The 25,024-nt window shown below is 47.4% G+C and overlaps 1 protein-coding gene across 1 annotated transcript; it reads left to right on the top strand.

The window, feature by feature from the left end:
* Positions 1-1,991: 1,991 nt before the first annotated feature.
* Positions 1,992-23,465, top strand: LOC140185025 (uncharacterized). The gene is made up of 3 exons (XM_072238250.1): positions 1,992-2,013; positions 4,867-7,572; positions 22,285-23,465. The coding sequence occupies exons 2-3, from the start codon at positions 5,613-5,615 to the stop codon at positions 23,442-23,444; spliced, it is 3,120 nt and encodes a 1,039-aa protein (XP_072094351.1). The 5' UTR covers positions 1,992-2,013; positions 4,867-5,612; the 3' UTR covers positions 23,445-23,465.
* Positions 23,466-25,024: the final 1,559 nt, after the last annotated feature.

Below are 25,024 nucleotides of genomic sequence, written 5' to 3'. Positions count from 1 at the left end.
ATCTAACTCCTGCAGCCTCGGGGTGACTGACTCCCTGTAGCTCCGCTCCATCCCCTGTTCACTCTCTCCAATAAGCTGTAGGTCATCGAACCGCAGCTCCAGATCCCTAACACGGTCTCTCAGGAGCTGTATCTCGGTGTACCCCGTGTGGATGAGGCCATCAGGGAGATGGACAGTGAATGTAGGTCTGGGTAGGAGACAGCCGGAGAGACTACATTTGCTGACCCCGACAGTATCATCCCCAGGGTACTGAAAGCCTGTACGAGCCTGCTGTCTGGTATTTTGGTGCACCCTGACAATCTGAGACCGAGTCAGGAAAAGATGTGGAATAATTCCTGCCTTGGTCCTTTACCCAGTATGGTAATTATCTGAACTTAATGAGGACAATCACTACAGACCAATTGCCCTCACACCTCATATGATGAAGGTGATGCAGAGGCCGGTCCAGACTTACCTCGGATCCTCTACAGTTTCCCTACCAACCTCAGGAGGGAGCGGATGATACCATCATCTCCCTGTTGCAGCGAGCTCACTCCCATCGGGATGATGCTGGTGGCATTGTGAGAGTCACTCTTTTTGATCTCTTTAATGTCTTCAATAAAATCCAGCCACGTTGTCTGAGCAAGGGTGGGCGTAGACAAATTCACTATCTCCTGGATTACTGCCTTCCTGACAGATAGACCCCAGTCTGTACCGCTGGGTGGTTCTCTGCCTGCGGTGGAGGTGGGTGGCACTGGAGCCCCACAAGGGACTGTCCCGTCTCCGTTTCTGTTCACACTGAACGCCTCAGACTTTCAGTGCAACTCTGAGTCTGGCCACTTAAAGATGTTCTCTGATGGCTCTGCCGTAGTTGGGTGCATCAGAGATGGGCAGGACTCGGGGTACAGAGGGCTGGTTTAACAGGATTGTGGAATAGTGAGGGAAGAATCAACTGCTCCTGAACGTGGTCAAAACCAGGGAAATGGTGATAGATTTTAGGAGGAAGAGGACTGTGATGAGTCCTGAGTACATTCTGGGAGAAGAAGTTGCGATGGCGGAGGAGGACAACGACCTGGGTGTTCGCCTCGGCTAGAGACATGACTGGAAAACCAACACCAAGGCTGTTTAAAAGAAGGGGATGAGCAGACTCTATTTTCTAAGGAAGCCGAGATCCTTGAACACGTGAGGCAGGATGTGGCAGATCTTTTACCAGTCTGTTGTAGCGAGTGCAGTCTTCTTCGCTGCTTTACGTTGGGAAAGAATAATAAACTCATCAGAAAGGTTGGATCCATCCTTGGCCACAACCCCGACTCTTTCGAGTGAATGTTGGAGTGGATGTCACTGATCAAACTGTTATCGATTCTGGACAACCGGAACATCCTCTCCATGACCTACTGAATAGGCAGCAAAGCCCCCGACCCCTTTTGAACAAACTCACTCAGCTCCGCCCTCACAAGGATCGTAACAAAAATCTTCTGCGACAGGTGAATACACATCATAGTTCAATAGTCTCTGCATTGTTGTTTCAAACATTATTATTGCACACTGATACAGTGTTATTGTGTATATTATTATTCTTCACTTTATTTTCAGTAAAGTCAGCCCGCTGCTTGCTGTGCTTTTAGATGCTGCCGCTGAAACGAATGAATTTCCCACTGGGAATCAATAGAGTATTTATTATTATTATTATTCTCCAGCCCTTTATCTCTCAACAATCAACTTCCCAGCTCTTTACTTCACTCCTTCCCCTCTCCCGGTTTACCCTATCACCTCACCTGCCCCACATTCTGACTCCCTCTCTTCCTTTCCAGTGCTGAAGAAGGGTCTGGGTCTGAAAGGCCGACTGTTCACTTCTCTCCATAGTTGCTGTCTGCCTCCTTGACTTTCCTCCAGCATTTTCCGTCTGTTGTTTTGGATTTCGGCATCTGCAGATTTTCTTCCGTTTGCTCACACGCGCATGCGCAGAGGTATGAGGTAAGCCCAAATATCGCGCATGCGCTCAGTAGAGGAGAGGCTCACAAAGACCGGACGCAGGTAGGAGGGGTCTCCGGTGGGGAATTAATCAGCGGCGTCTGAAACGTGATTGACGGGCTATTACTGTGAGCTCCTGGCGCACTGGTCCTGCACCCCAGGACAGTCCCGGTCCGTTCCCTCTTTCTCAGCCCCACGATCCGTACCCACTGCCGCCAGGCTTTCGGCTGATGAGCGGTGGGCCGCCGCCGTTTCTGCGGCGCATGCGCATCGCTTTATTGTTCGGTGGCTGACAGACAGGTTTCTCGATCGTGGGGCCTTCTGGGTAAAGAGGCAGCCATGGATGATACTACCAAGCGTTGTTCCCGTACAGTCTAAGGAAATGGGAGCGAGTGTATCTCCCAAACACTGCCGTGTTTCAGCTATGTAAATCTGAGGATTAGTAACTCGGAACAAAAATATAGTTCCCAGTTAATCTCGGTTGAAGAGTTTACCTTCCAGTCAGTGAAAATGTCAATTAGAGCTGTATGAAATTAAAACCTTCCGTCAGATTTAGTTTTCTCCGAGTAAATAACGATATGAAACACCTTTGCCTCGATGACAAGTGACTTGTGGCTTTTATATCACAAAAGTGCCGCACTCCAATGAGAATAGCCACTGCCCTCCACTTTATATTAATTGGCATTGCCATCGATGGGTTCCTCACTGTCAATCAGCTGGTGGGAGGCGATCCAAATAATTAGTAAATCTCCAGGATCATACATGTGGAAACAAGTGCTCTTTGTAGTGTTGTGGAGCATGGCCAGAACTTGAAATAATACCAAATGACCGAGACATATTGAGCCAAGTTTTAGGTTGACTGAAGTCAGAAATAGCCCATTCTCACACAGACAGGAATACAGTCAGAGAATTTGATGGTCAGTCAGAATGTCTGATCTGTGCCTTGATAGAAGATGATTGCATATAGAAACAGAAATTTACAATATATTACAGGCCCTTCGGCCCACAATGTTGTGTCATCCATGTAACCTATTCTAGAAACTGCTTTGGATTTCCCAACCACGTTGCACTCTGATTTTCTGAGCTCCATGTACATATCTCTCAAAAGACTCCATGGTATCTGCCTCTACCATCATCGCTGGCAGTGCGTTCCATGCACCTACTACTCTCTGTGTGAAAAACCTACCTCTGACATCCCCTTTGACCCTACTTCCAAGCACCTTAAAACTATGCCCCTCGTGTTTGCCAATTCAGCCTTAGGAAAAAAGTCTCTGGCTATCCACACGATCAATGCCTTTCATCATCTTATACACATCTGTCAGGTCACCTCTCATCTTCCGTCGCTCCAAAGTTCACTCAAACTATTCTCATAAGGCATGTTCTCCATTCCATGTAACATCCTTGTAAATCTCCTCTGCAGTCTTTCCATAGTATCCACATCTGTCCTGTAATGAGGTAACTGTACTGTGTGGGTTTTAAGAAAGTCTTATATAGCTCTAACGTTATCTTACTGATCTTGAACTCAGTTCCATGGTTGATGAAGGCCTTCTTAACAACATTGTCAATCAGCACTGCAGCTTTGAGTGTAAAACTGACATGGACCACAAGATGTCACTGATCCACCACATTGTCAATAGTCCCAACATAATATTGTGTTCTGTCTTCAAATGTGATGTACCAAAATAAACCACAGCACCCTTATCTGGGTTGAACTCCATCTGCCAGTTCTGCATCCTATCTGCATCCTGCTGTAACCTCTGGAGAACTGTCCAGACTCTTCACAACACCCTCAACTTTTGTGTCATCAGCACCCTTCTCCTTCCTCATCAAGATCATTTATAAACATCACAAAGAGAAGGAGTCTCAGAACACATCCCTGTGGAACACCACTGGTCACCATCCTCCATGCAGGATACAAACCATCTACAGCCACCTTTGGCTTCTGTGGGCAAGCCAATTCTGGATCCACAAAGCAAGGTCTACTTGGATCCTTGCCTCATTACTTTCTGAATGAGCCTCGCATGAGGAATCTTATCAAAAGTCTTACTGAAAGCCATGTACACTACATCCAATGCTCTACCTTCATCAGTGTGTTTTGTTACATCCTCAAAGAATTCAGTCAGGTTTGTAAGGCATGATCTGCCCTAGACAGAGCCATGCTGACTATCCCACATCAGATTATGCTTCTACAAATGCTCATAAATCCTGCCTCTCAGGAGCTTCTCCAACAACTTGCCCTCCACTGAAGTAAGAACCACTGGTCTGTAATTTCCTGGCTTGTCTCTACTCCCTTTTTTGAAAAGGGAAGAATGTCTTCTAATCCTCTGGTACTTTTCCTCTCCCTATTGATGTGCAAAGATCATCGCCAGAGGCTCAGCAATTTCCTCCCTCACTTCCCACAGTATCCTGGGGTTGAGTACCCCCAACTTGTGTTGAAGTTGATAAAATTGTGATGCCAGGATATCATATAGAAACATGTAAAATTATGGAAGGAATAGATAAGACAGAGGCAGGAAAGTTGTTCCCACTGGTAGATGAGACTAGAACTAGAGGACATTGCCTCAAGATTTGGGGGAAATTGGGATGGAGATGAGGAGGAACTGCTTTTCCCAGAGAGTGGTGAATCTGCAGATTTCTCTGCCCAATGAAGGAGTGGAGGCTACCTCAGTAAATATATCTAAGACAAGATTGGATAGATTTTTGCGCAGTTGGGAAATTAAGGGTTATGGGGAAAAGGCAGGTCAGTGGAGATGAGTCCATGGCCAGATCAGCCATGATCTTATTCAATGGCAGATCAGGCTCAAAGGGCCAGATGGCCAACTCCTGCTCCTATTTCTTATGTTCTCACCACAGACTGAAATCTCTCCTGAAATATTGTCCTTCACCCATTGATGTCTTTTGCAAATATTTTTACAGGTTTGAAATGGCAGAACACTTGTGTACGGGAATCTCAAACACAACAACAAATCAGTTTTGCTGTCTGAATATTTAAGGAGCGACCAAATTTATTCTTTGCAACACCAGCACATCTGGTGTTGATTCTTGGAGGTGAAGAAATATCTCATCCCACCTGGTAATGTATTCTGTCTCTGAGATGAAGTTTTCTGTTTTTACTCTGTGAAATTCACTGGAACCGGGAGCTGAGAACACTCCAGCATATGTCACTGGAGATCAGTTCTTCAACTGCATCAATCGTACAAGGCATTCAAACATCTGACTTTCTGAATTGCCAGAGAATTGTTCGCAGTAGATATCATTCTCCTTCTCTCAGTGTGGAAAGAGATTCACTCACAGGCTACCCGCAGACACGCCAGTGAGTTCACAGTGGGGAGAGGCCATTCACCCGCTCTGTGTGAGGGAGGGGAACCACTCAGTCATCCAGTCTGAAGATACATCAGCAAGTTCACACCATAGTGAGATGCTCCACCTGTTCTGACTGTGGGAAGCCATTCTGTTATTGATGCTAAAGGTATATCAGAAAATTCACCAGTGAGAGGACATTGACCTGCTTGGACGGTGGGAAGGCATTCACACGCTCAACCACAACACAGTGACACCAGCGAGTTCACACCGAGGAGAAGTCATTCACCTGCTCTGAATGTGGGGAAGGATTCACTCAATCATCTCAACTGAATGAACACCAGCGAGTTCACACTGAAAAGATGCCGTTCACCTGCTCAGACTGTGGGAAGGGATTCACTCATTCGTCCACACTACATAGACACCAGCGAGTTCACACTGGGAAGAGGCCATTCACCTGCTCAGACTGTGGGAAGGGATTCATTCAGTCAAACGACCTGGTACAACATCAGTTAGTTCACACTGGGGAGAGACCATTCACCTGCTCAGACTGTGGGAAGGGATTCAATCAGCGTTCTCAACTCCAGACACACCAGCGACTTCACACTGGGGAGAGGCCATTCATCTGCTCAGACTGTGGGAAGGGATTCATTCGCTTTTCCGCACTACAGAGTCATCGGCGAGTTCACACTAAGGAGAGGCTATTCACCTGCTCAGACTGTGGGAAGGGATTCACTCACTCGTCCAATCGACAGAGACACCAGCGAGTTCACACTGGGGAAAAGCCGTTCACTTGCTCTGAATGTGGGAAGGGATTTGCTCGGTCATCTGAACTGAAGGTACATCAGCGAGTTCACACTGGGGAGAAGCCATTCAGTTGCTCTGAATGTGGGAAGGGATTTGCTCGGTCATCTGAACTGAAGGTACATCAGCGAGTTCACACTGGGGAGAAGCCATTCAGCTGCTCTGAATGTGGGAAAGGATTCATTCATTCATCTCAGCTCTTGAAACACCAGCAAATTCACACTGGGGTGAAACCATTCATCTGCTCTGAATGTGGGAAGGGATTCACCGATTCAGCTCATCTGAAAGAACATCAGTTTGTTCACACTGCGGAGAGACCGTTCACCTGCTCAGACTGTGGGAAAGGATTCATTTGGCATTCTCATCTACTGACACACCAGTTAGATCACACTGGGGAGAAACCATTCACATGCTCTGAATGTGGGAAGGGATTCACTTGGCAATGTCAACTGAAGGAACATCAGCAAGTCCACACTGGGGAGAAGCCATTCACTTGCTCTGAATGTAGAAAGGTATTTTCTCGGTCATCTCAACTGAAGATACATCAGCGAGTTCACACTGGGGAGAGGCCGTTCAGCTGCTCTGAATGTGGGAAAGGATTCATTTCTTCATCTCAGCTCTTGAAACACCAGCGAATTCACACTGGGGAGAAACCATTCATCTGCTCACAATGTGGGAAGGGATTCACCTATTCAAGTCAGCTGAAAGAACATCAGTTTGTTCACACTGCGGAGAGGCCGTTCACCTGCTCAGACTGTGGGAAAGGATTCATTCGGCATTCTCAACTACTGACACACCAGTTAGATCACACTGGGGAGAAACCATTCATCTGCTCTGAATGTGGGATGGGATTCACCCATTCAGCTCAACTGAAGGAACATCAGCGACTTCACACTGGGGAATGGCCATTCACTTGCTCAGTTTGTGGGAAGGGATTCACTCGGTCATCTCAACTGAAGGTTCATCAGCGATTCCACACTGGGGAGAAACCTTTCAGCTGCTCTGAATGTGGTAAGGGATTCACTCGGTCATGTCAACTGAAGCTACATCAGCGAGTTCACACTGGGGAGAAACCATTCAGCTGCTCTGAATGTGGGAAAAGATTCACTGGGTCATCTCGACTGAAGGTACATCAGCGAGTTCACACTGGGGAGAGGCCATTCACGTGTTCTGAATGTGGGAAGGGATTCATTGAGTCATCTCAACTCAAGAAACATCAGTTTGTTCACACTCGGGAGAGGCCATTCAGATGCTCTGAATGTGGGAAGGGTTTTGCTCGGTCATTTCAACTGAAGGTACATCAGCGAGATCACACTGGGGAGAGACCATTCAGCTGCTCTGAATGTGGGAAGGGATTCACTCTGTCATCCAAACTTGTGAGCCACTACCGAATTCACACGAGGGAGAAACTCCTCACCTGCTCAGATTGTGGGAAGGAATTCACTCGGTCGTCTGAGTTTAAAATACATCAGCAAATTCACACTGGGGGGTGCCACTCACCTGTTCTGAATGTGGGAAAGGATTCACTCAGACAACTCAATTAAGACTATAAGATATAGGAGCAGAAGTAGGCCATTCGGCCTTTCAAGGCTGCTCCACCATTCAGTCATGGGCTGATCCAATTCTTTCCAGTCATCCCCACTCCCCTGCCTTCTCTCCATACCCTTTGATGCCCTGGCTAATCAAGAACCTATCTCTCTCTGGCTTATATGTGCCAAATGACTTGGCCTCCACAGTTGATTGTGGCAACAAATTCCACAAATTTACCACCTTCTGAGAAAAGTAAGTTCTCCTCATCTCCGTTCTAAATGGATGTCCTCCAATCCTGAAGTTGTGCCCTCTTGTCATAGACTCCCCTCCCATGGAGAATAACTTTCCCATATCTAATCTGTTCAGAGCTTTTAACATTCAGAATGTTTCAATGAGATTCCCCTTCCGACCACCGTTCTCCTGAACTCCAGGGAATACAGCCCAAGAGAAGACAGATGCTTCTCGTATGGTAACTCTTTCATTCCTGGAATCATTCTTGTGAATCTTCTCTGAACCCCCTGCAACGTCAGTATATCCATTCTAAAATAAGGAACCCAAAACTGCTCACAATACTCCAAGTGTGGTCTCATGAGAGCCTTATAGAGCCTCAACATCACATCCCTGCTCTTATATTCTGTACCTCGAGAAATGAATGCCAACTTTGCATTCACCTTCTTCACCACCGACTCAGCCTGGAGGTTAACCTTTAGGGTATCCTGCACAAGAACTTCCAAGTTCCTTTCCAGCTCTGCATTTTGAATTCTCTCCCAATCTAAATAATCATCTGCCTGTTTATTTCTTTCACCAATATGCATGACCATACACTTTCCAACATTGTATTTCATTAACTACTTCTTGGCCCATTCCCTGAATCTATCTAAATCTCTCTGCCAGCACTCTGTTTCCTAGCACTACCCGCTCCTCCACCTATCTTTGTATCGTCAGCAAATTTTTCCACAAATCCATTAATCCAACAGTCCAAGTCATTGACATACATCATAAAAAGCAGTGGTCTCAACATCGACCACAGTGGAACTCCAGTGGTAACCGGCAGCCAGCCAGAATAGGATCCCTTTATTCCCACTCTGTTTTCTGTTGATCAGCCAATGCTCCAACCATGGTAGTAAATTCCCTCTAATTCCATGAGATTTATCTTGCTAAGCAGCCTCATGTGCGGCACCTTTCAAAGGCCCCTGAAAATCCAAGTATACCACATCAACTACATCTCCTTTGTCCACCCAACTTGTAATTTCCGCAAAGAATTGCAGTAGGTTAGTAAGGCAGGATTTTCCTTTCAGGAAACCACGCAGGCTTTGGCCTATCCTGTCATGTGCCTCCCAGTACTCCGTAATCTCATCCGTAACAATCGATTCCAGCAACTTCCCAACCACTGAAGTCAGGCTTTCAGGTTTGTAGTTTCTTTTCTGCTGCCTCCCACCCTTCTTAAATAGCGGAGTAACATTTGTAATTTTCCGGTCATCAGGTACTATGCCAGAATCTATCGATGCTTGAAAGATCTTTAGTAATGCGTACGAAATCTCTCCAGCTATTTCTTCAGAACCCGAAGGTGCATTCCATCAGGTCCAGGAGATTTATCCACCCTCAGACCTTTAACCTTCCTGAGCACCTTCTCAGTTGTAACTTTCACTGCATGTGCTTCACTTTCCTGACACTCTTGAATGTCCGATATTCAGTACTGCGGATGTCTTCCACCGTGAAGAATCATGCAAAATACGCATTCAGTTCCTCTGCCGTCTCTGTGTCTCCCATCACAATATCTCCCGTGTCATTTTCTATTGGTCGTATATCTATTCTCAACTCTTTTACCCAGTGGCAGCCATCCTTTAGCCAAGTTTCAGATTTGGCCACAACGTCATATTGCCAATCTAGCTGAATTTCAAGACCAGCCACTTTATATCTTATGCTGCGAGCACTCAAATACAGCTCTGTGTGGTGCACCCTCTCCAAACCTGTCATGCTACGTTTTGGAGGACAGGAACCCCCGAACTTGCCAGAAAGTCTGAGGAATGGAAATGAAACTTAACTGAGAAGATGTTGGGACATGAAAATGCATTTTGGACCGATGAGGCTGATGTTTGTTACTCCAGGATTACTTACAACACTATTGGAGCGGCCAAGGATACCCCTTTCTGAGAGAGGTCTCGCCGGTCATCCGGTATTGAATGAACTCCGCACGTATACACAGGGGAGAAACTGTACAACCGCTGAGACTGCGGGAAGGAATTCACTCAGTCATCTCAACTGAATGAAATCAGCGAGTTCACACTGAGTAGAAGCCGTTCACCTGTTCCAACTTGGAATTAATTCACACTTTCATCTCGCCTGTCTGCACACCAGACTGTTTTCAGCAGTGAGAGGACGTTGTCCTGCTCAGACTGTAGGAAGGCATTCACACACTCATCCACACTGCAGAGACAGTGGCGGGTTCACACTGTGGTGAGGGTGGTCACCTGCTCTGAGTGTGGGATGGGTTTCAATCAGTCACTCATCCTTGTGTCACCCTGCCGGGCTTTGACCCATCGTTAATCGGAGAGATCAGAAGCTTGAGAGGGCGTAATTCACTCAAGTTCGCCAATTGAGCATTAAAGGCAGTGGTTTCAGGGCAGGTTATTTTTGAGCTTTCACCAGGGGCCAGTCAACAGTCAGGATTGATTATCAAGAAGATGCCAACGTTAGGCAGCAGCAAATGGAGTGGCCGATGCTGGACTGGACAGAGTTGGAGTAGAGACTTTGAGGCTTTACCTCTTTGAAGGTTCAGTCAGGACAGCCTTCGCACAGAGAAGGCAACATTATACTGGAGGTGGAAGTGTTTTTGCCTCCTTCCTCACATTTGCTCAGTTAGAACAGTCAAGATGCCAGGCAGGATAGTGGAAAGCTCCTCTTGCGGGATGTGGAAAGGTAGGAGACCCTCCTGTGTCCCTGATAACTACACCTGTGAGAAGGGCATCCAGCTTCAGCTCCGAATAATCTACATTAAGGAGTGGGAGCTGGAACTGGATGAACTCCAGATCATTCGGGAGGCTGGAGGGGTGATAGGTCGGACATATAGAGAGGTAGTTGTAACCAGGCTGTATGCCACAGGAAACTGAGTGACAGTCGCGAAGCGGAAACGGGGGGGGGGGGGGATGAGAACAGCAAGTGCAGTGTACCCCTGTGTCCATCCCGCTGAACAACACATATATCACTTTTGTCACAGTTAGAGATGGTGGGATAACCTGGCAAAGGAAGGTTACAGCAGGAGGGTCTCTGGCGCTTAGTCTGGTTCTGAAACTGAGAAGGGGAGGGTGGAGAAGAGGCGTGCTGTGGTCATTGGTGAATCATTAGCTAAGGGAACGTACTGGATGTTCTGTGGGTGAGAATGAGATTCCAGGATGGTATGTAGCTTCCTGTGTGCTCCAGGTCTGGGTTATCTCCGGCCGAGCACTCAGTTTTGCTCAGGAGGGTGAACAGTGAAGGTCGTGATCCATGTGGGGACCAATGATATGGGCTGGTAGAGTAACGAGGTTCTGCAGGGAGTGAGGTGCTAAGTTAAAGGGCAGCTCATCCAGGGCTGTGACCACAGGTCTGTTATCTGTGCCACATGCCAAGAATAGGAAGATCATACAGTTTAATACATGTCTAAGGATTTGGTGCAGGAGGGAGGGCATAATGTTATTGGATCATTTGAGCCCGCAAGGATTACTGTATGTACAGGAGTTTGCATTGGGGTGGAGGGGACATGGTTGCTGGAAGGTGAAGTGGGCAGACAGGTCTCTCTCTCTCTGTCAGACACACACAAACATATGCAGTGGAGTGTGAGGGAGGGGAGTGGGGAGGGATAAGGGGAATGAGGAGGATGGTGTTAGGGCTCATTCACAAAGTCTCAGACTCACCGAACTGTCCCCCTCTGGAATTGGTCCCATTCCCTACCCCAGGCTGGTGGTGAGCGTTGAGTTGCCTTGCCAACAAGAAACTGAATTGTTGATAGCATCTGGTTGACATACTTCGGTAATAAATTTACGTTGAACTTGAACATTGAAATGTATTGTTTTTAAAACTTGTACTGATGAGAAATGATCTCTGTGAAGGTCCAGGAGTGGAAAATGAACTAGTGTTCAGCCCCACTGCTCCATGCCAGACAAGAACCCCTATCTGAGTCTGTCCCATCTGTCTGTGCTTGACACGCCTCCCTCTAAAGTTTCCTTTTTCTGTACCTGTCCCAGTGTCTTTTATTTTCCTTCACAACCTCATTCTCCTGCCTGCACCCTTTAACCTTTGATGACTTTACTAATCAATGTATGTTTTATCCAAACAGGATGACTTGGCCTCTGAGCCGTCCGTGGCAATGAATTTCACAGGTCCCTCATCTGTCTAAATGCATGCTCTCTGGTATTTGACATTGTGACCCAGAAGATTAAAAGTGGCAGTTATCTGCTCTATCGAGATCTTTCGTTATCTGATCAACTTCTATCAGGTCACCCTGAGCTCCTCCACTCCAGAGAAAACAGCCCAAGTTTATCCGAACTCTCCTTACACAGTAGCTCATGATTCCAATCCACACAACATCCTGGTGAACCTCTTCTGCAATCTCCTCATTGCTGCCCCAAACACCAGTGGCGTAATGGATTTTAACGAAGTAAATGGTGGATTGTTGATTAATAAGGGTGTCAAAGGTGACTGGTAGAAGGCAGCAGCGTGGGGTTCAGAGGGGACATCCAATAGCCGTGATCGAATGGTGGAGAAGACTCAATGGACGGAATGGGTATTTCAGTTTCTACTGAATTGTTGTATAGTGTTGAGATGGCGAAGCGGTGGGGAGTAAGGTGTGGGTGCAGGTAAGAGTGAGTGTCCAGGTAGGAGATGGTGTTAAGCACCTTTTCACCACATCTGATAACCAACAACAATTAACTCAGAGTGGATCAATCATAAGTCCCTTTATGTTTATTTGCAGCAAGGGAAAACTAGCACTGCCCAGGTGCTGGTAATAGCTTTATCAAAAAGAGACAATACCATCACCCCTTTGGACACAAGTTCAAGGACAGGGTGCATTCTGTTGTCTGCTGAATCAACGTTTGGCATTCTTCCAGTAACACAGCTGCGGTTCTGCTCTCAAGTGCTCAGGTACCATCAGCATCATGTTGCACCAAGATTATTAGCAAAGCACTCTGATGCAATACAGGTTCCATTTTGTTACAGAAAGAAATGCCATTTTGGTACAACAAGTGAAGTACGTTTCCCCAGTGGTGGAGAAGCATTCCTTCACATCCCCTTACGTCACTCCCCATTTCTGTTCACACCTCCGATCCTTGCGGCCTTCACCCTCTGTGAAAACCCTTATGTCACTCCCCATTTCTGTTAACACCTCCGATCCTTCACACCTCACCATCTGTGAAAACCCTTACGTCACTCCCCATTTCCGTTAACACCTCCAATCCTCGTGGCCCTCGCCCTCTGTGAAAACCCTTACATCACTCCCCATTTCTGTTCACACCTCCGATCCTTCACACCTCACCATCTGTGAAAACCCTTACATCACTCCCCATTTCTGTTCACACCCCCGATCCTTCACACCTCACCCTCTGTGAAAACCCTTATGTCACTCCCCATTTCTGTTCACACCTCCGATCCTTCACACCTCACCATCTGTGAAAACCCTTACATCACTCCCCATTTCTGTTCACACCTCCGATCCTTCACACCTCACCCTCTGTGAAAACCCTTACGTCACTCCCCATTTCTGTTCACAGCCCCGATCCTTCACACCTCACCCTCTGTGAAAACCCTTATGTCACTCCCCATTTCTGTTCACACCTCCAATCCTTGCGGTGCTCACCATCTGTGAAAACCCTTCTTACCCTACACCCATCGTCATTTTGTAACCCCGCCTGACCCCTACACCATTTACCATCCCTGTAAAGCCTCCACCATCCACACTGGCGCAATAGCTGACAGCTGACCTGAGAAGGACACCGACCGTGGCAGGTAGCAGGGCTCACAAAACACACTCACACCAGCTGACATTTTTTATAACCCGACCGATTTGCATGGTTATCTTGTCTAAACCGCTTCCTACCTTCCTATCTTTACCTTACCCCGCTCCCCCCACTGATCTCCCTCCTGGGACATATCCTTGCCAGCGAGGGAAGTTCTACACGCTCCCATTTACTTCCTCCCTCAGCTCCATTCTGGCTCAGAAACAGTCCTTCCAGGTGAGACAACATTTCTAAACGGGGTAAGAATAGGATGATTCGGCAGATGAATGTGTGGCTGAGGAACTGGTGCAGGGGCATTGCATCAGATCTCTGGGTCATTGGGATCTCTCCTGGGGATGGAATGATCTGTACAACAGGGACGGGTTGTATCTGAACCTGGCGGGGTCCAGTGTGCTCGTGGGCAGGTTTGTTACAGCTTGTGTTTAAAATAACTTGTCAGGGGGATGGGAACCGGAGTGTGAGTGCTGGGGATGAGGTAGTTGGTTGGCAACAGAGGTAGCGTGCAGTGAGAGTACTAGCAAGCACCATGCTGCCCTCATGTTATGAGAGACGGCACACCACACGATCAACTTTATCTGTGCCTGCTCATGCTGTGTCTGTGCCTGATACGAGAACCTACACACTGAATAGAAGCTTCCTTCACTGTGCTATCAGAATTTGGAACAGCCTTCCAGATGCTGTGGTTGGAAACATCAGTGACGATGGGTTCCAAGCCTTCAAGAGTCGAGTGCACAAACACCTATCATCTCTGGGAGGGAAGGCACATGCTTCTTCATAAGATATGATGAAGGGGACCGGGATGGCAATGCTTGGCTGTTGGCAGGTAGGGTTAATACCTGACTTTCAAGAGCACTTTGAGTTATGTTCCGGCTGGACTTAGTCCTTAAACTGCTAGAGAACAGTGCGTAAAGAACAGATGCTGTTTTCTCCCAGTCGTGATTAGTTTTTAGTTCCAAGTCCTTCTGTCACGTTTTGTCACCCTGCAACCTTATTCTTCAATCTCTTTGAATAATGGAGGACAGCAGGTGTATAAATGTCTCTCTCCAGCAGACTTCATCATGACTCCAGTATTTCTACTATTTTTTTTAAATGTTTCTTAATTGTACATATGATTTTCTTGTGTTCTATCGCTGAGCAGCGGTGAACCATCTGATTGGCCTGTCAGAGTTCTCTTTGGGAACTAGTTGACTTGATCAGCATTTCTGATCCTGGCTATTGTTCACGATCACATGTAATAAACAAAAATGCAGAGGCTGATATCAGGTGAAAATTGCAGTCAACGGAATGAGTTGCACCGTTAAAGTGAGACAACATCTATAAGGGTGATGATTGCAGGACTGAAGGAATGTGCGCAGTGTACAGAGTAACAGAGGTGAACTTGTAGCACAGTGTGATTTGAGTACATCTCCGTGTCGTGGCTGAAAGAAGATTACAACCCGGAGCTTAACGTCCAAGCAGACACGTTGTATCTAAAGGACAGGTAAGTAGGCAAAGGGGTGGGTGCCTCTGCTGGTAAATATGAAATCAAATCATTACAAAAAAGGGGCGGCAAAGGATCAGAAGATGTAAAATCTCTGTAGGTAGAGCGAAGAATCATTAAGTGTAACAAGACCCTGCGATGATTTATATGCAGACCTCCAACCGTTGTAAGGATGTGGTCTACGAATTACAATTGGAGAGAAAATGCATGCCAAGAGGGCTATGTTACGATAGTCATGGGGGATTACAATTAGGAAAATCAGGTTAGTGTTGATTACAGAGGGGGAAATTTGTAAAATGCCAACGAGATGTCAGTTGAACACGTTGGGGATCAGCTATTCTGGATTGTGTGTTGAGCGATGAACTAGAACTGAGTGCTGATGAAATCGCAGAGCACACTCGATGGGCCGAATGGCCTGATTGTGCTGTATCATGTGGAGTTCTGGTCTAACAAACCCCTGCAATGCTGAGTGACCAAGGTTCAGTCCTGGGTGTGATGACCTGCTGCAATATCTGCAGAATCTGACATTAACAGTCCCTCGTCAACTCGCAACTAGATTTAGTTACCATCTGACAGTGACTGCAGGTCAGGGTAGGAGACAGGGGAGAGACTACATCTGCTGACCCGTCTGACAGTGACTGTAGGTCAGGGTAGGAGACAGGGGAGAGACTACATCTGCTGTCCCGTCTGACAGTGACTGTAGGTCAGGGTAGGAGACAGGGGCAGAGACTACATCTGTGACCCGTCTGACAGTGACTGTAGGTCAGGGTAGGAGACAGGGGCAGAGACTACATCTGCTGACCCGTCTGACAGTGACTGCAGGTCAGGGTAGGAGACAGGGGCAGAGACTACATCTGCTGTGCCGTCTGACAGTGACTGCAGGTCAGGGTAGGAGACAGGGGGAGAGACTACATCTGCTGACCCGTCTGACAGTGACTGTAGGTCAGGGTAGGAGACAGGGGGAGAGACTACATCTGCTGTCCCGTCTGACAGTGACTGCAGGTCAGGGTAGGAGACAGGGGCAGAGACTACATCTGCTGACCCGTCTGACAGTGACTGCAGGTCAGGGTAGGAGACAGGGGCAGAGACTACATCTGCTGACCCGTCTGACAGTGACTGTAGGTCAGGGTAGGAGACAGGGGCAGAGACTACATCTGCTGACCCGTCTGACAGTGACTGCAGGTCAGGGTAGGAGACAGGGGCAGAGTCTACATCTGCTGTCCCGTCTGACAGTGACTGCAGGTCAGGGTAGGAGACAGGGGGAGAGACTACATCTGCTGACCCGTCTGACAGTGACTGTAGGTCAGGGTAGGAGACAGGGGGAGAGACTACATCTGCTGTCCCGTCTGACAGTGACTGTGGGTCAGGGTGGGAGACAGGGGCAGAGACTACATCTGCTGTCCCGTCTGACAGTGACTGCGGGTCAGGGTGGGAGACAGGGGGAGAGACTACATCTGCTGTCCCGTCTGACAGTGACTGTAGGTCAGGGTAGGAGACAGGGGGAGAGACTACATCTGCTGTCCCGTCTGACAGTGACTGTAGGTCAGGGTAGGAGACAGGGGCAGAGACTACATCTGCTGTCCCGTCTGACAGTGACTGTAGGTCAGGGTAGGAGACAGGGGCAGAGACTACATCTGCTGTCCCGTCTGACAGTGACTGTAGGTCAGGGTAGGAGACAGGGGAGAGACTACATCTGCTGACCCGTCTGACAGTGACTGTAGGTCAGGGTAGGAGACAGGGGCAGAGACTACATCTGCTGTCCCGTCTGACAGTGACTGTAGGTCAGGGTAGGAGACAGGGGCAGAGACTACATCTGCTGTCCCGTCTGACAGTGACTGTAGGTCAGGGTAGGAGGCAGGGGGAGAGATTACATCTGCTGGTCCTGTCGGTATCAGCCCCAGGGTACTGAAGGCCTGTACGATCCTGTTCTCTGGTATTTTGCAGCACCATTACAATCTGAGACTGAGTCAGGAAAAGATAACGGTGCTGGGGAAGACTTCCTGCTTGGTTCCTTTACCCAATACGGTGACTCCATCTGGACTTAATGACAACAGACCAATTGCCCTCATGTGATGAAGGTGATGCAGAGGCCTGTCCAGACTTACCTCGGACCCTCTACAGTTTCCCTACCAACCTCATGAGGGAGCGGATGATACCATCATCTCCCTGTTGCAGCGAGCTCACTCCCACCGGGATGATGCTGCTGGCATTGTGAGAGTCACTGTTTTTGATTTCTTTAATGCCTTCAATACAATCCAGCCACGTTGTCTGAGCAAGGGTGGCCGTAGACAAATTCACTAGCTCCTGGATTACTGCCTTCCTGACAGATAGACCCCAGTTTGTACCGCTGAGTGGTTCTCTGCCTGAGGTGGAGATGAGTGACACTGGAGCCCCACAAGGGACTGTCCTGTCTCCGTTTCTGTTCACACTGAACACCTCAGACTTTCAGTGCAACTCTGAGTCTGGCCACTTAAAGATGTTCTCTGATGACTCTGCCGTAGTTGGGTGCATCAGAGATGGGCAGGACTCGGGGTACAGAGGGCTGGTTTAACAGGATTGTGGAATAGTGAGGGAAGAATCAACTGCTCCTGAACGTGGTCAAAACCAGAGAAATGGTGATAGATTTTAGGAGGGAGGGGACTGTGATGAGTCCTGTATACATTCTGGGAGAAGAAGTTGCGATGGTGAAGGAGGACAAATACTTGGGTGTTCGCCTCGGCAAGAGACGCGACTGGAAAACCAACACCAAGACTGTTTAAAAGAACGGGATGAGCAGACTCCATTTTCTAATGAAGCCGAGATCCTTGAACACGTGAGGCAGGATTTCGCAGATCTTTTACCAGTCTGTTGTAGCGAGTGCAGTCTTCTTCGCTGTTTTACGTTGGGAAAGACTAAATAAACTCATCAGAAAGGTTGGATCCATCCTTGGCCACAACCCGGACTCTTTCGAGTGAGTGGTGGAGTGGATGTCACTGATCAAACTGTTATCGATTATGGACAATCCGGAACATCCTCTCCATGACCTACTGAACAGGCAGCAAAGCCCCCGACCCCTTTTCAACAAACTCACTCAGCTCCGCCCTCACAAGGATGGTAACAAAAATCTTCTGTGACAGGTGAACACACATCATAGTTCAATAGTCTCTGCATTGTTGTTTTGTACATTGTTATTGCACTCTGATACAGTGTTATTGTGTATATTATTATTCTGTACTTTATTTTCAGTGAAGTCAGCCCGCTGCTTGCTGTGCTTTTAGATGTTGCTGCTGAAACGAATGAATTTCCCACTCGGAATCAATAGAGTATATATTATTATTATTGTTATTATTCTCCAGCCCTTTATCTCTCAACAATCAACTTCCCAGCTCTTTACTTCACTCCTTCCCCTCTCCCGGTTTACCCTGTCACCTCACCTGCCCCACATGCTGACTCCCTCCCTTCCTCTCCAGTGCTGAAGAAGGGTCTGGGTCTGAAACGCCGACTGTTCACTTCTCTCCATAGTTGCTGTCTGCCTCCCTGACTTTCCTCCAGCATTTTCCGTCCGTTGTTTTGGATTTCGGCATCTGCAGATTTCCTTCTGTTTGCTCACACGCGCATGCGCAGAGGTATGAGGTCATCCCAAATATCACGCATGCGCTCAGTAGAGGAGAGGCTCGCAAAGATCGGCCGCAGGTAGGAGGGTTCTCCGGTGGGGAATTAATCAGCGGCGTCTGAAACGTGATTGACGGGCTATTACTGTCAGCTCCTGCCGCACTGGTCCTGCACCCCAGCACAGTCCCGGTCCGTTCCCTCTTTCTCAGCCCCACGATCCGTACCCAGTGCCGCCAGGCTTTCGGCTAATGAGTGGTGGGCCGCCGCCGTTTCTGCGGCGCATGCGCATCGCTTTATTGTTCCGTGGCTGACAGACAGGTTTCTGGTTCGTGGGGCCTTCTGGGTAAATAGGCAGCCATGGATCACACCACCAAGCGTTGTTTCCCGACAGTCGAAGGAAATGGGAGCCAATGTATCTCCCAAACACTGCCGTGTTTCAGCTATGTAAATCCAAGGATTAGTAACTCGGAACAAAAATATAGTTCCCAGTTAATCTCGGTTAAAGAGTTCACCTTCCAGTCAGTGAAAATGTCAATTAGAGCTGTATGGAAATAAAACCTTCCGTCAGATTTAGTTCTCTCTGAGTGAATAACGATATGAAACACCTTTGCCTCGATGACAAGTGACTTGTGGCTTTTACATCACAAAAGTGCCGCACTCCAATGAGAATAGCCACTGCCCTCCACTTTATATTCATTGGCATTGCCATCGATGGGTTTATCACTGTCAATCAGCTGGTGGAGGGTATCTGAGTAATTAGTAAATCTCCAGGATCATACATGTAAAAACAAGTGTTCTTTGTAGTCTTGTGGAACATGACTAGAACTTGAAATAATACCAAAGACCAGAGACAAATTGAGCCAAGTCTTAGGTTGATTGAAGTCAGAAATAGCGCATTCTCACACAGGCAGGAATACAGTCAGAGAATTTGATGGTCAGTCAGAATGTCTGATCCGTGCCTTGTTCGAAGATGAGTGCATATAGAAACATAGAAATCTACAATATATTACAGGCCCTTCGGCCCACAGTGTTGTGCCGTCCATGTAACCTATTCTAGAAACTGCCTCGGATTTCCCAACCGCATTGCACTCCGTTTTCCTGAGCTCCACGTACATATCTAACAGTCTCTCAAAAGACTTCATGGTATCTGCCTCTACCATCATCGCTGGCAGTGCATTCCATGCACCTACTACTCTCTGTGTGAAAAACCTACCTCTGACATCCCCTTTAACCCTACTTCCAACACCTTAAAACTATGCTCCTCGTGTTTGCCAGTTCAGCCCTAGGGAAAAAGTCTCTGGCTATCCACACGATCAATGCCTTTCATCATCTTATACACATCTGTCAGGTCACCTTCCATCCTCCGTCGCTCCAAAGTTCACTCAACCTATTCTCATAAGGCATGTTCTCCATTCCATGTAACATCCTTGTAAATCTCCTCTGCAGTCTTTCTGTAGTATCCACATCCTTCCTGTAATGTGGTAACTGAACACAAGACTCTAAGTGGGTTTAAAGAAGGTCTTATATAGCTGTAACATTACCGATCTTGAACTCAGTTCCATGGTTGATGAAGGCCTTCTTAACAACATTGTCAATCAGCACTACAGCTTTGAGTGTAAATTTGACATGGACCACAAGATCTTGCTGATCCTCCACATTGCCAATAGTCCCAACATAATATTGTGTTCTGTATTCAAATTTGATGTACCGAAATAAACCACAGCACACTTCTCTGGGCTGAACTCCATCTGCCAGTTCTGCATCCTATCTGCATCCTGCTGTAACCTCTGGAGAACTGTCCACACTCTTCACAACACCCTCAACTTTTGTGTCATCAGCACCCTTCTCCTTCCTCATCAAGATCATTTATAAACATCACAAAGAGAAGGAGTCTCAGAATACATCCCTGCAGAACACCACTGGTCACCGTCCTCCATGCAGGATACAAACCATCTACAACCACCTTTGGCTTCTGTGGGCAAGCCAGTTCTGGATCCACAAAGCAAGGTCAACTTCGACCCTTGCGTCATTACTTTCTGAATGAGCCTCACATGAGGAACCTTATCAAAAGTCTCACTGAAAGCTATGTACACTACATCCAATGCTCTACATTCATCAGTGTGTTTTGTTACATCCTCAAAGAATTTAATCAGGTTCGTAAGGCATGATCTGCCCTTGACAGAGCCATGCTGACTATCCCACGTCAGATTATGCTTCTACAAATGCTCATAAATCCTGCCTCTCAGGAGCTTCTCCAACAACTTGCCCTGCACTGAAGTAAGAACCACTGGTCTGTAATTTTCTGGCTGATCTCTACACCCTTTTTTGAAAAGGGAAAAATGTCTTCGAACCCTCTGGTACTTTTCCTCTCCCTATTGATATGCAAAGATCATCGCCAGAGGCTCAGCAATTTCCTCCCTCACTTCCCACAGTATCCTGGGGTATATCTCAAGTTGAGTACCCCCAACTTGGGTTGAAATTGGTAAAATTGTGACGCCAGAGCTCACATTCAGAGGAAATCATACAGAAACATGTAAAATTATGGAAGGAATAGATAAGATAAAGGCAGGAAAGTTGTTTCCACTGGTAGATGAGACTAGAACTAGAGGACATTGCCTCAAGATTTGGGGGAAATTGGGATGGAGATGAGGAGGAACTGCGTTTCCCAGAGAGTGGTGGATCTGTGGATTTCTCTGCCCAATGAGGGAGTGGAGGCTTCCTCAGTAAATATATTTAAGACAAGATTGGATAGATTTTTGCATAGTTGGAGAATTAAGGGTTATGGGGAGAAGGCACTCGGTGGAGATGAGTCCATGGCCAGATCAGCCATGATCTTATTCAATGGCAGATCGGGCTCTAAGGGCCAGATGGCCAACTCCTGCTCCTATTTCTTTTGTTCTGATGTTCTCACCACAGACTAAAACCTCTCCTGAAATATTGTCCTTCACCAATTGATGTCTTTTGCAAATATTTTTACAGGTTTGAAATTGCAGAACACTTGTGTACAGGAATCTTAAACACAACAAAACATCAGTTTTTCTGTCTCTGTCTGGATATTTAAGGAGTAACCAAATATTTTCTTTGCAACGCCAACACATCTGTTGTCGATTCTTGGAGATGAAGAAGTATCTCATCCCAGCTGGTAAATGTATTCTGTCTCTGAAATGAAGTTTTCTGTTTTAACTCTGTGTAATTCACTGGAACCGGGAGCTGAGAACACACCAGCATTTGTTCACTGGAGATCAGTTCTCAACTGCATTGATTGTACAAGGCATTCAAACGTCTGACTTTCTGAATTGCCAGAGAATTGATCGTAGTGAGATATCATTCTCCTTCTCTCAGTGTGGGAAGAGATTCACTCACAGGCTACCCGCAGACACGCCAGTGAGTTCACAGTGGGGAGAGGCCATTCACCCGCTCTGTGTGAGGGAGGGGAACTACTCAGTCATCCAGTCTGAAGATACATCAGCAAGTTCACACCATAGTGAGATGCTCCACCTGTTCTGACTGTGGGAAGCACATTCTGTTATTGATGCTAAAGGTATATCAGAAAATTCACCAGTGAAAGGGCATTGACCTGCTCGGACGTTGGGAAGGCATTCACACACTCAACCACAACACAGTGACACCAGTGAGTTCACACCGGGGAGAAGCCATTCACCTGCTCTGAATGTGGGAAAGGGTTCACTCAATCATCTCAACTGAATGAACACCAGCGAGTTCACACTGAAAAGATGCCGTTCACCTGCTCAGACTGTGGGAAGGGATTCACTCACTCCTCCAAACTACAGAGACACCAGCGAGTTCACACCGGGGAGAAGCCATTCACCTGCTCAGATTGTGGGAAGGGATTCGCTCAATCGTCCAACCTACAGACCCACCAGCGAGTTCACACTGGGGAGAAGCCATTCACCTGCTCAGACTGTGGGAAAAGATTCATTCAGTCAAATCACCTGCTACAACATCAGTTAGTTCACACTGGGGAGAGACCATTCACCTGCTCAGACTGTGGGAAGAGATTCCTTCAGTCATCTGACCTACTGACACACCAGCGAGTTCACACTGGGGAGAGGCCATTCACTTGCTCTAAATGTGGAAAGGTATTTGCTCGGTCATCTGTACTGAAGGAGCATCAGCGAATTCACACTGGGGAGAAGCCGTTCACTTGCTCTGAATGTGGAAAGGTATTTGCTCGGTCATCTCAGCTCTTGAGACACCAGCAAATCCACTCTGGAGTGAAACCATTCCTCTGCTCAGAATGTGGGAAGGGATTCACCGATGCAGCTCAGCTGAAAGATCATCAGTTTGTTCACACTGTGGAGAGGCCATTCACCTGCTCAGACTGTGGGAAAGGATTCACTCGGCGTTCTCGACTACTGACACACCAGTTAGACCACACTGGGGAGAAACCATTCACATGCTCTGAATGTGGGAAGAGATTCACCCATTCCGCTCAACTGAAGGAACATCAGCGACTTCACACTGGGGAATGGCCATTCGCCTGCTCTGAATGTGGGAAGGGATTCACTTGGTCATCTCGACTGAAGGTGCATCAGCGAGTTCACACTGGGGAGAAACCTTTCAGCTGCTCTGAATGTGGGAAGGGATTCACTCAATCATCCAAACTTGTAAGCCACTACCGAATTCACACTGGGGAGAAACCGTTCACCTGCTCAGATTGTGGGAAGGAATTCACTCGGCATTCTGAGTTTAAAATACATCAGCAAATTCACACTGGGGGATGCCACTCTCCTGTTCTGAATGTGGGAAAGGATTCACTCAGTCAACTCAATTAAGACTATAAGATATAGGAGCAGAAGTCGGCCATTTGGCCTTTCGAGGCTGCTCCGCCATTCAGTCATGGGCTGATCCAATTCTCCAGTCATCCCCACTCCCCTGCCTTCTCCCCATACCCTTTGATGCCCTGGCTAATCAAGAACCCATCTCTCTCTGTCTTAAATGCACCCAATGACTTGGCCTCCACAATTGCATGTGGCAACAAATTCCACAAATTTACCACCCTCTGACTAAAGTAAGTACTCCTCATCTCTTTTCTAAATGGATGTCCTTCGATCCTGAAGTTGTGCTCTCTTGTCCTAGATTCACCTACCATGGGAAATAACTTTTGCATATCTAATCTGTTCAGAGCTTTTAAAATTCAGAATGTTTCAGTGAGATTCCCCTCATGACCCCAGCCCCCATTCTCCTGAACTCCAGGGAATACAGCCCAAGGGAAGCCAGATGCTTCTGTTATGTGTAACGCGCTGTAAGGTTTCACTGCTAATGTAATGGCTTCTTTGTAATGTTCACTGCTGAAGTAACAGTTTCTCTGCAGCAGCAATGTTCGTGTTATGGCTGGCGATAACAGGACTGTGGGATGCATGTCAGCCAATCAGGATTTTGTTGCTCTGTTTCGTGAATCTGGGAGCGGTTGATTTTGTCAGAGAGAGAGATGGAGAGAGAAGACGCGAATGGAGAGATTTGCCAGACTGCCAGACAGGGTGGACTCGGAGCGCGGGTCCGAAGGGCAGTGATGATCGGAGGAGGCCGATGGGGACCGATCGGCCTATCAGTGAGCTCCACTTTTGCGCACAGACTGTTTAATAAGATCGCACCCTTTTTTCAATTTTGTTTCTCTACTAACCATACAGTCAAAGTAAGAGTTATAAAGCTTAATCATTTAATCGCAAAGTGTGTTCTGTTTCTTATTTCTGGGCACTAATTTGTAGCAGGGGACACATCGGGCAGCATCTATCCAAACGAGATTTCTTCAGTTTGGCCGGGCAGGGGGTTATCACCCCCTAAATTAAGCCGCTAGGCAAAGCGAGATTTACAATTGTGGGGGCTACGTTCGGGATTGATTCTGTTGGATGCTGTGTAATTACCCTGAGAAATGAACCAGTGGGGCAGATATTTGTACTCCGGATGAATTGTTATTTCCACTGTTAAATTCTGTTGAAGTTGCGATTGTGAGCGGAGCCTTGATAAAATGGCGGATGCAGCTCTTGTTCTCATGCAGACCAGCGCTGAGGTAGCTGGCGGCGGAGATTTCAAAGACAGGGTTCTATCATTTCTGAGGAGTGAGGGGAAAGAGTGGTCGGAGTTGGAAGGTCTAATTAGTCCACGTCCCCTGGTGAAGAATGAGAATTCTGAGGTAGTAGCCGCCCTTACTTCTCTGGCGAATAAATGGAAAATTCAGATTCCAAGTCCCAGTTATGGCAGGCTCCACCTATTCTCTGGAATAACACCCACACCTAAAGGGGAGGAGGAGTATGAGACATGGGCGGAACGGACCTCTCAGTTGTTAGATGAGTGGCAGTGCTCGGATGATGAAAAGTGACAGTGATTGGTTGAAAGTTTGAATGGGCGGGCCGTT

Source organism: Mobula birostris, chromosome 20 (assembly GCF_030028105.1).
Source record: "Mobula birostris isolate sMobBir1 chromosome 20, sMobBir1.hap1, whole genome shotgun sequence".
In the NCBI taxonomy this organism is placed as follows: Eukaryota; Metazoa; Chordata; class Chondrichthyes; order Myliobatiformes; family Myliobatidae; genus Mobula; species Mobula birostris.
Note: the sequence above shows the minus strand (reverse complement) of the source record. Positions and strands in the feature narration are given on the sequence as shown.

Coding starts and splice junctions, on each gene's coding strand:
- LOC140185025 (XM_072238250.1), top strand. CDS start 5,613: ATGCCGTTCACCTGCTCAGACTGTGGGAAGGGATTCACTCATTCGTCC. Junction 7,573..22,284: donor ACCTGTTCTGAATGTGGGAA/AGGATTCACTCA, acceptor GACACCAGTGAG/TTCACACCGGGGAGAAGCCA.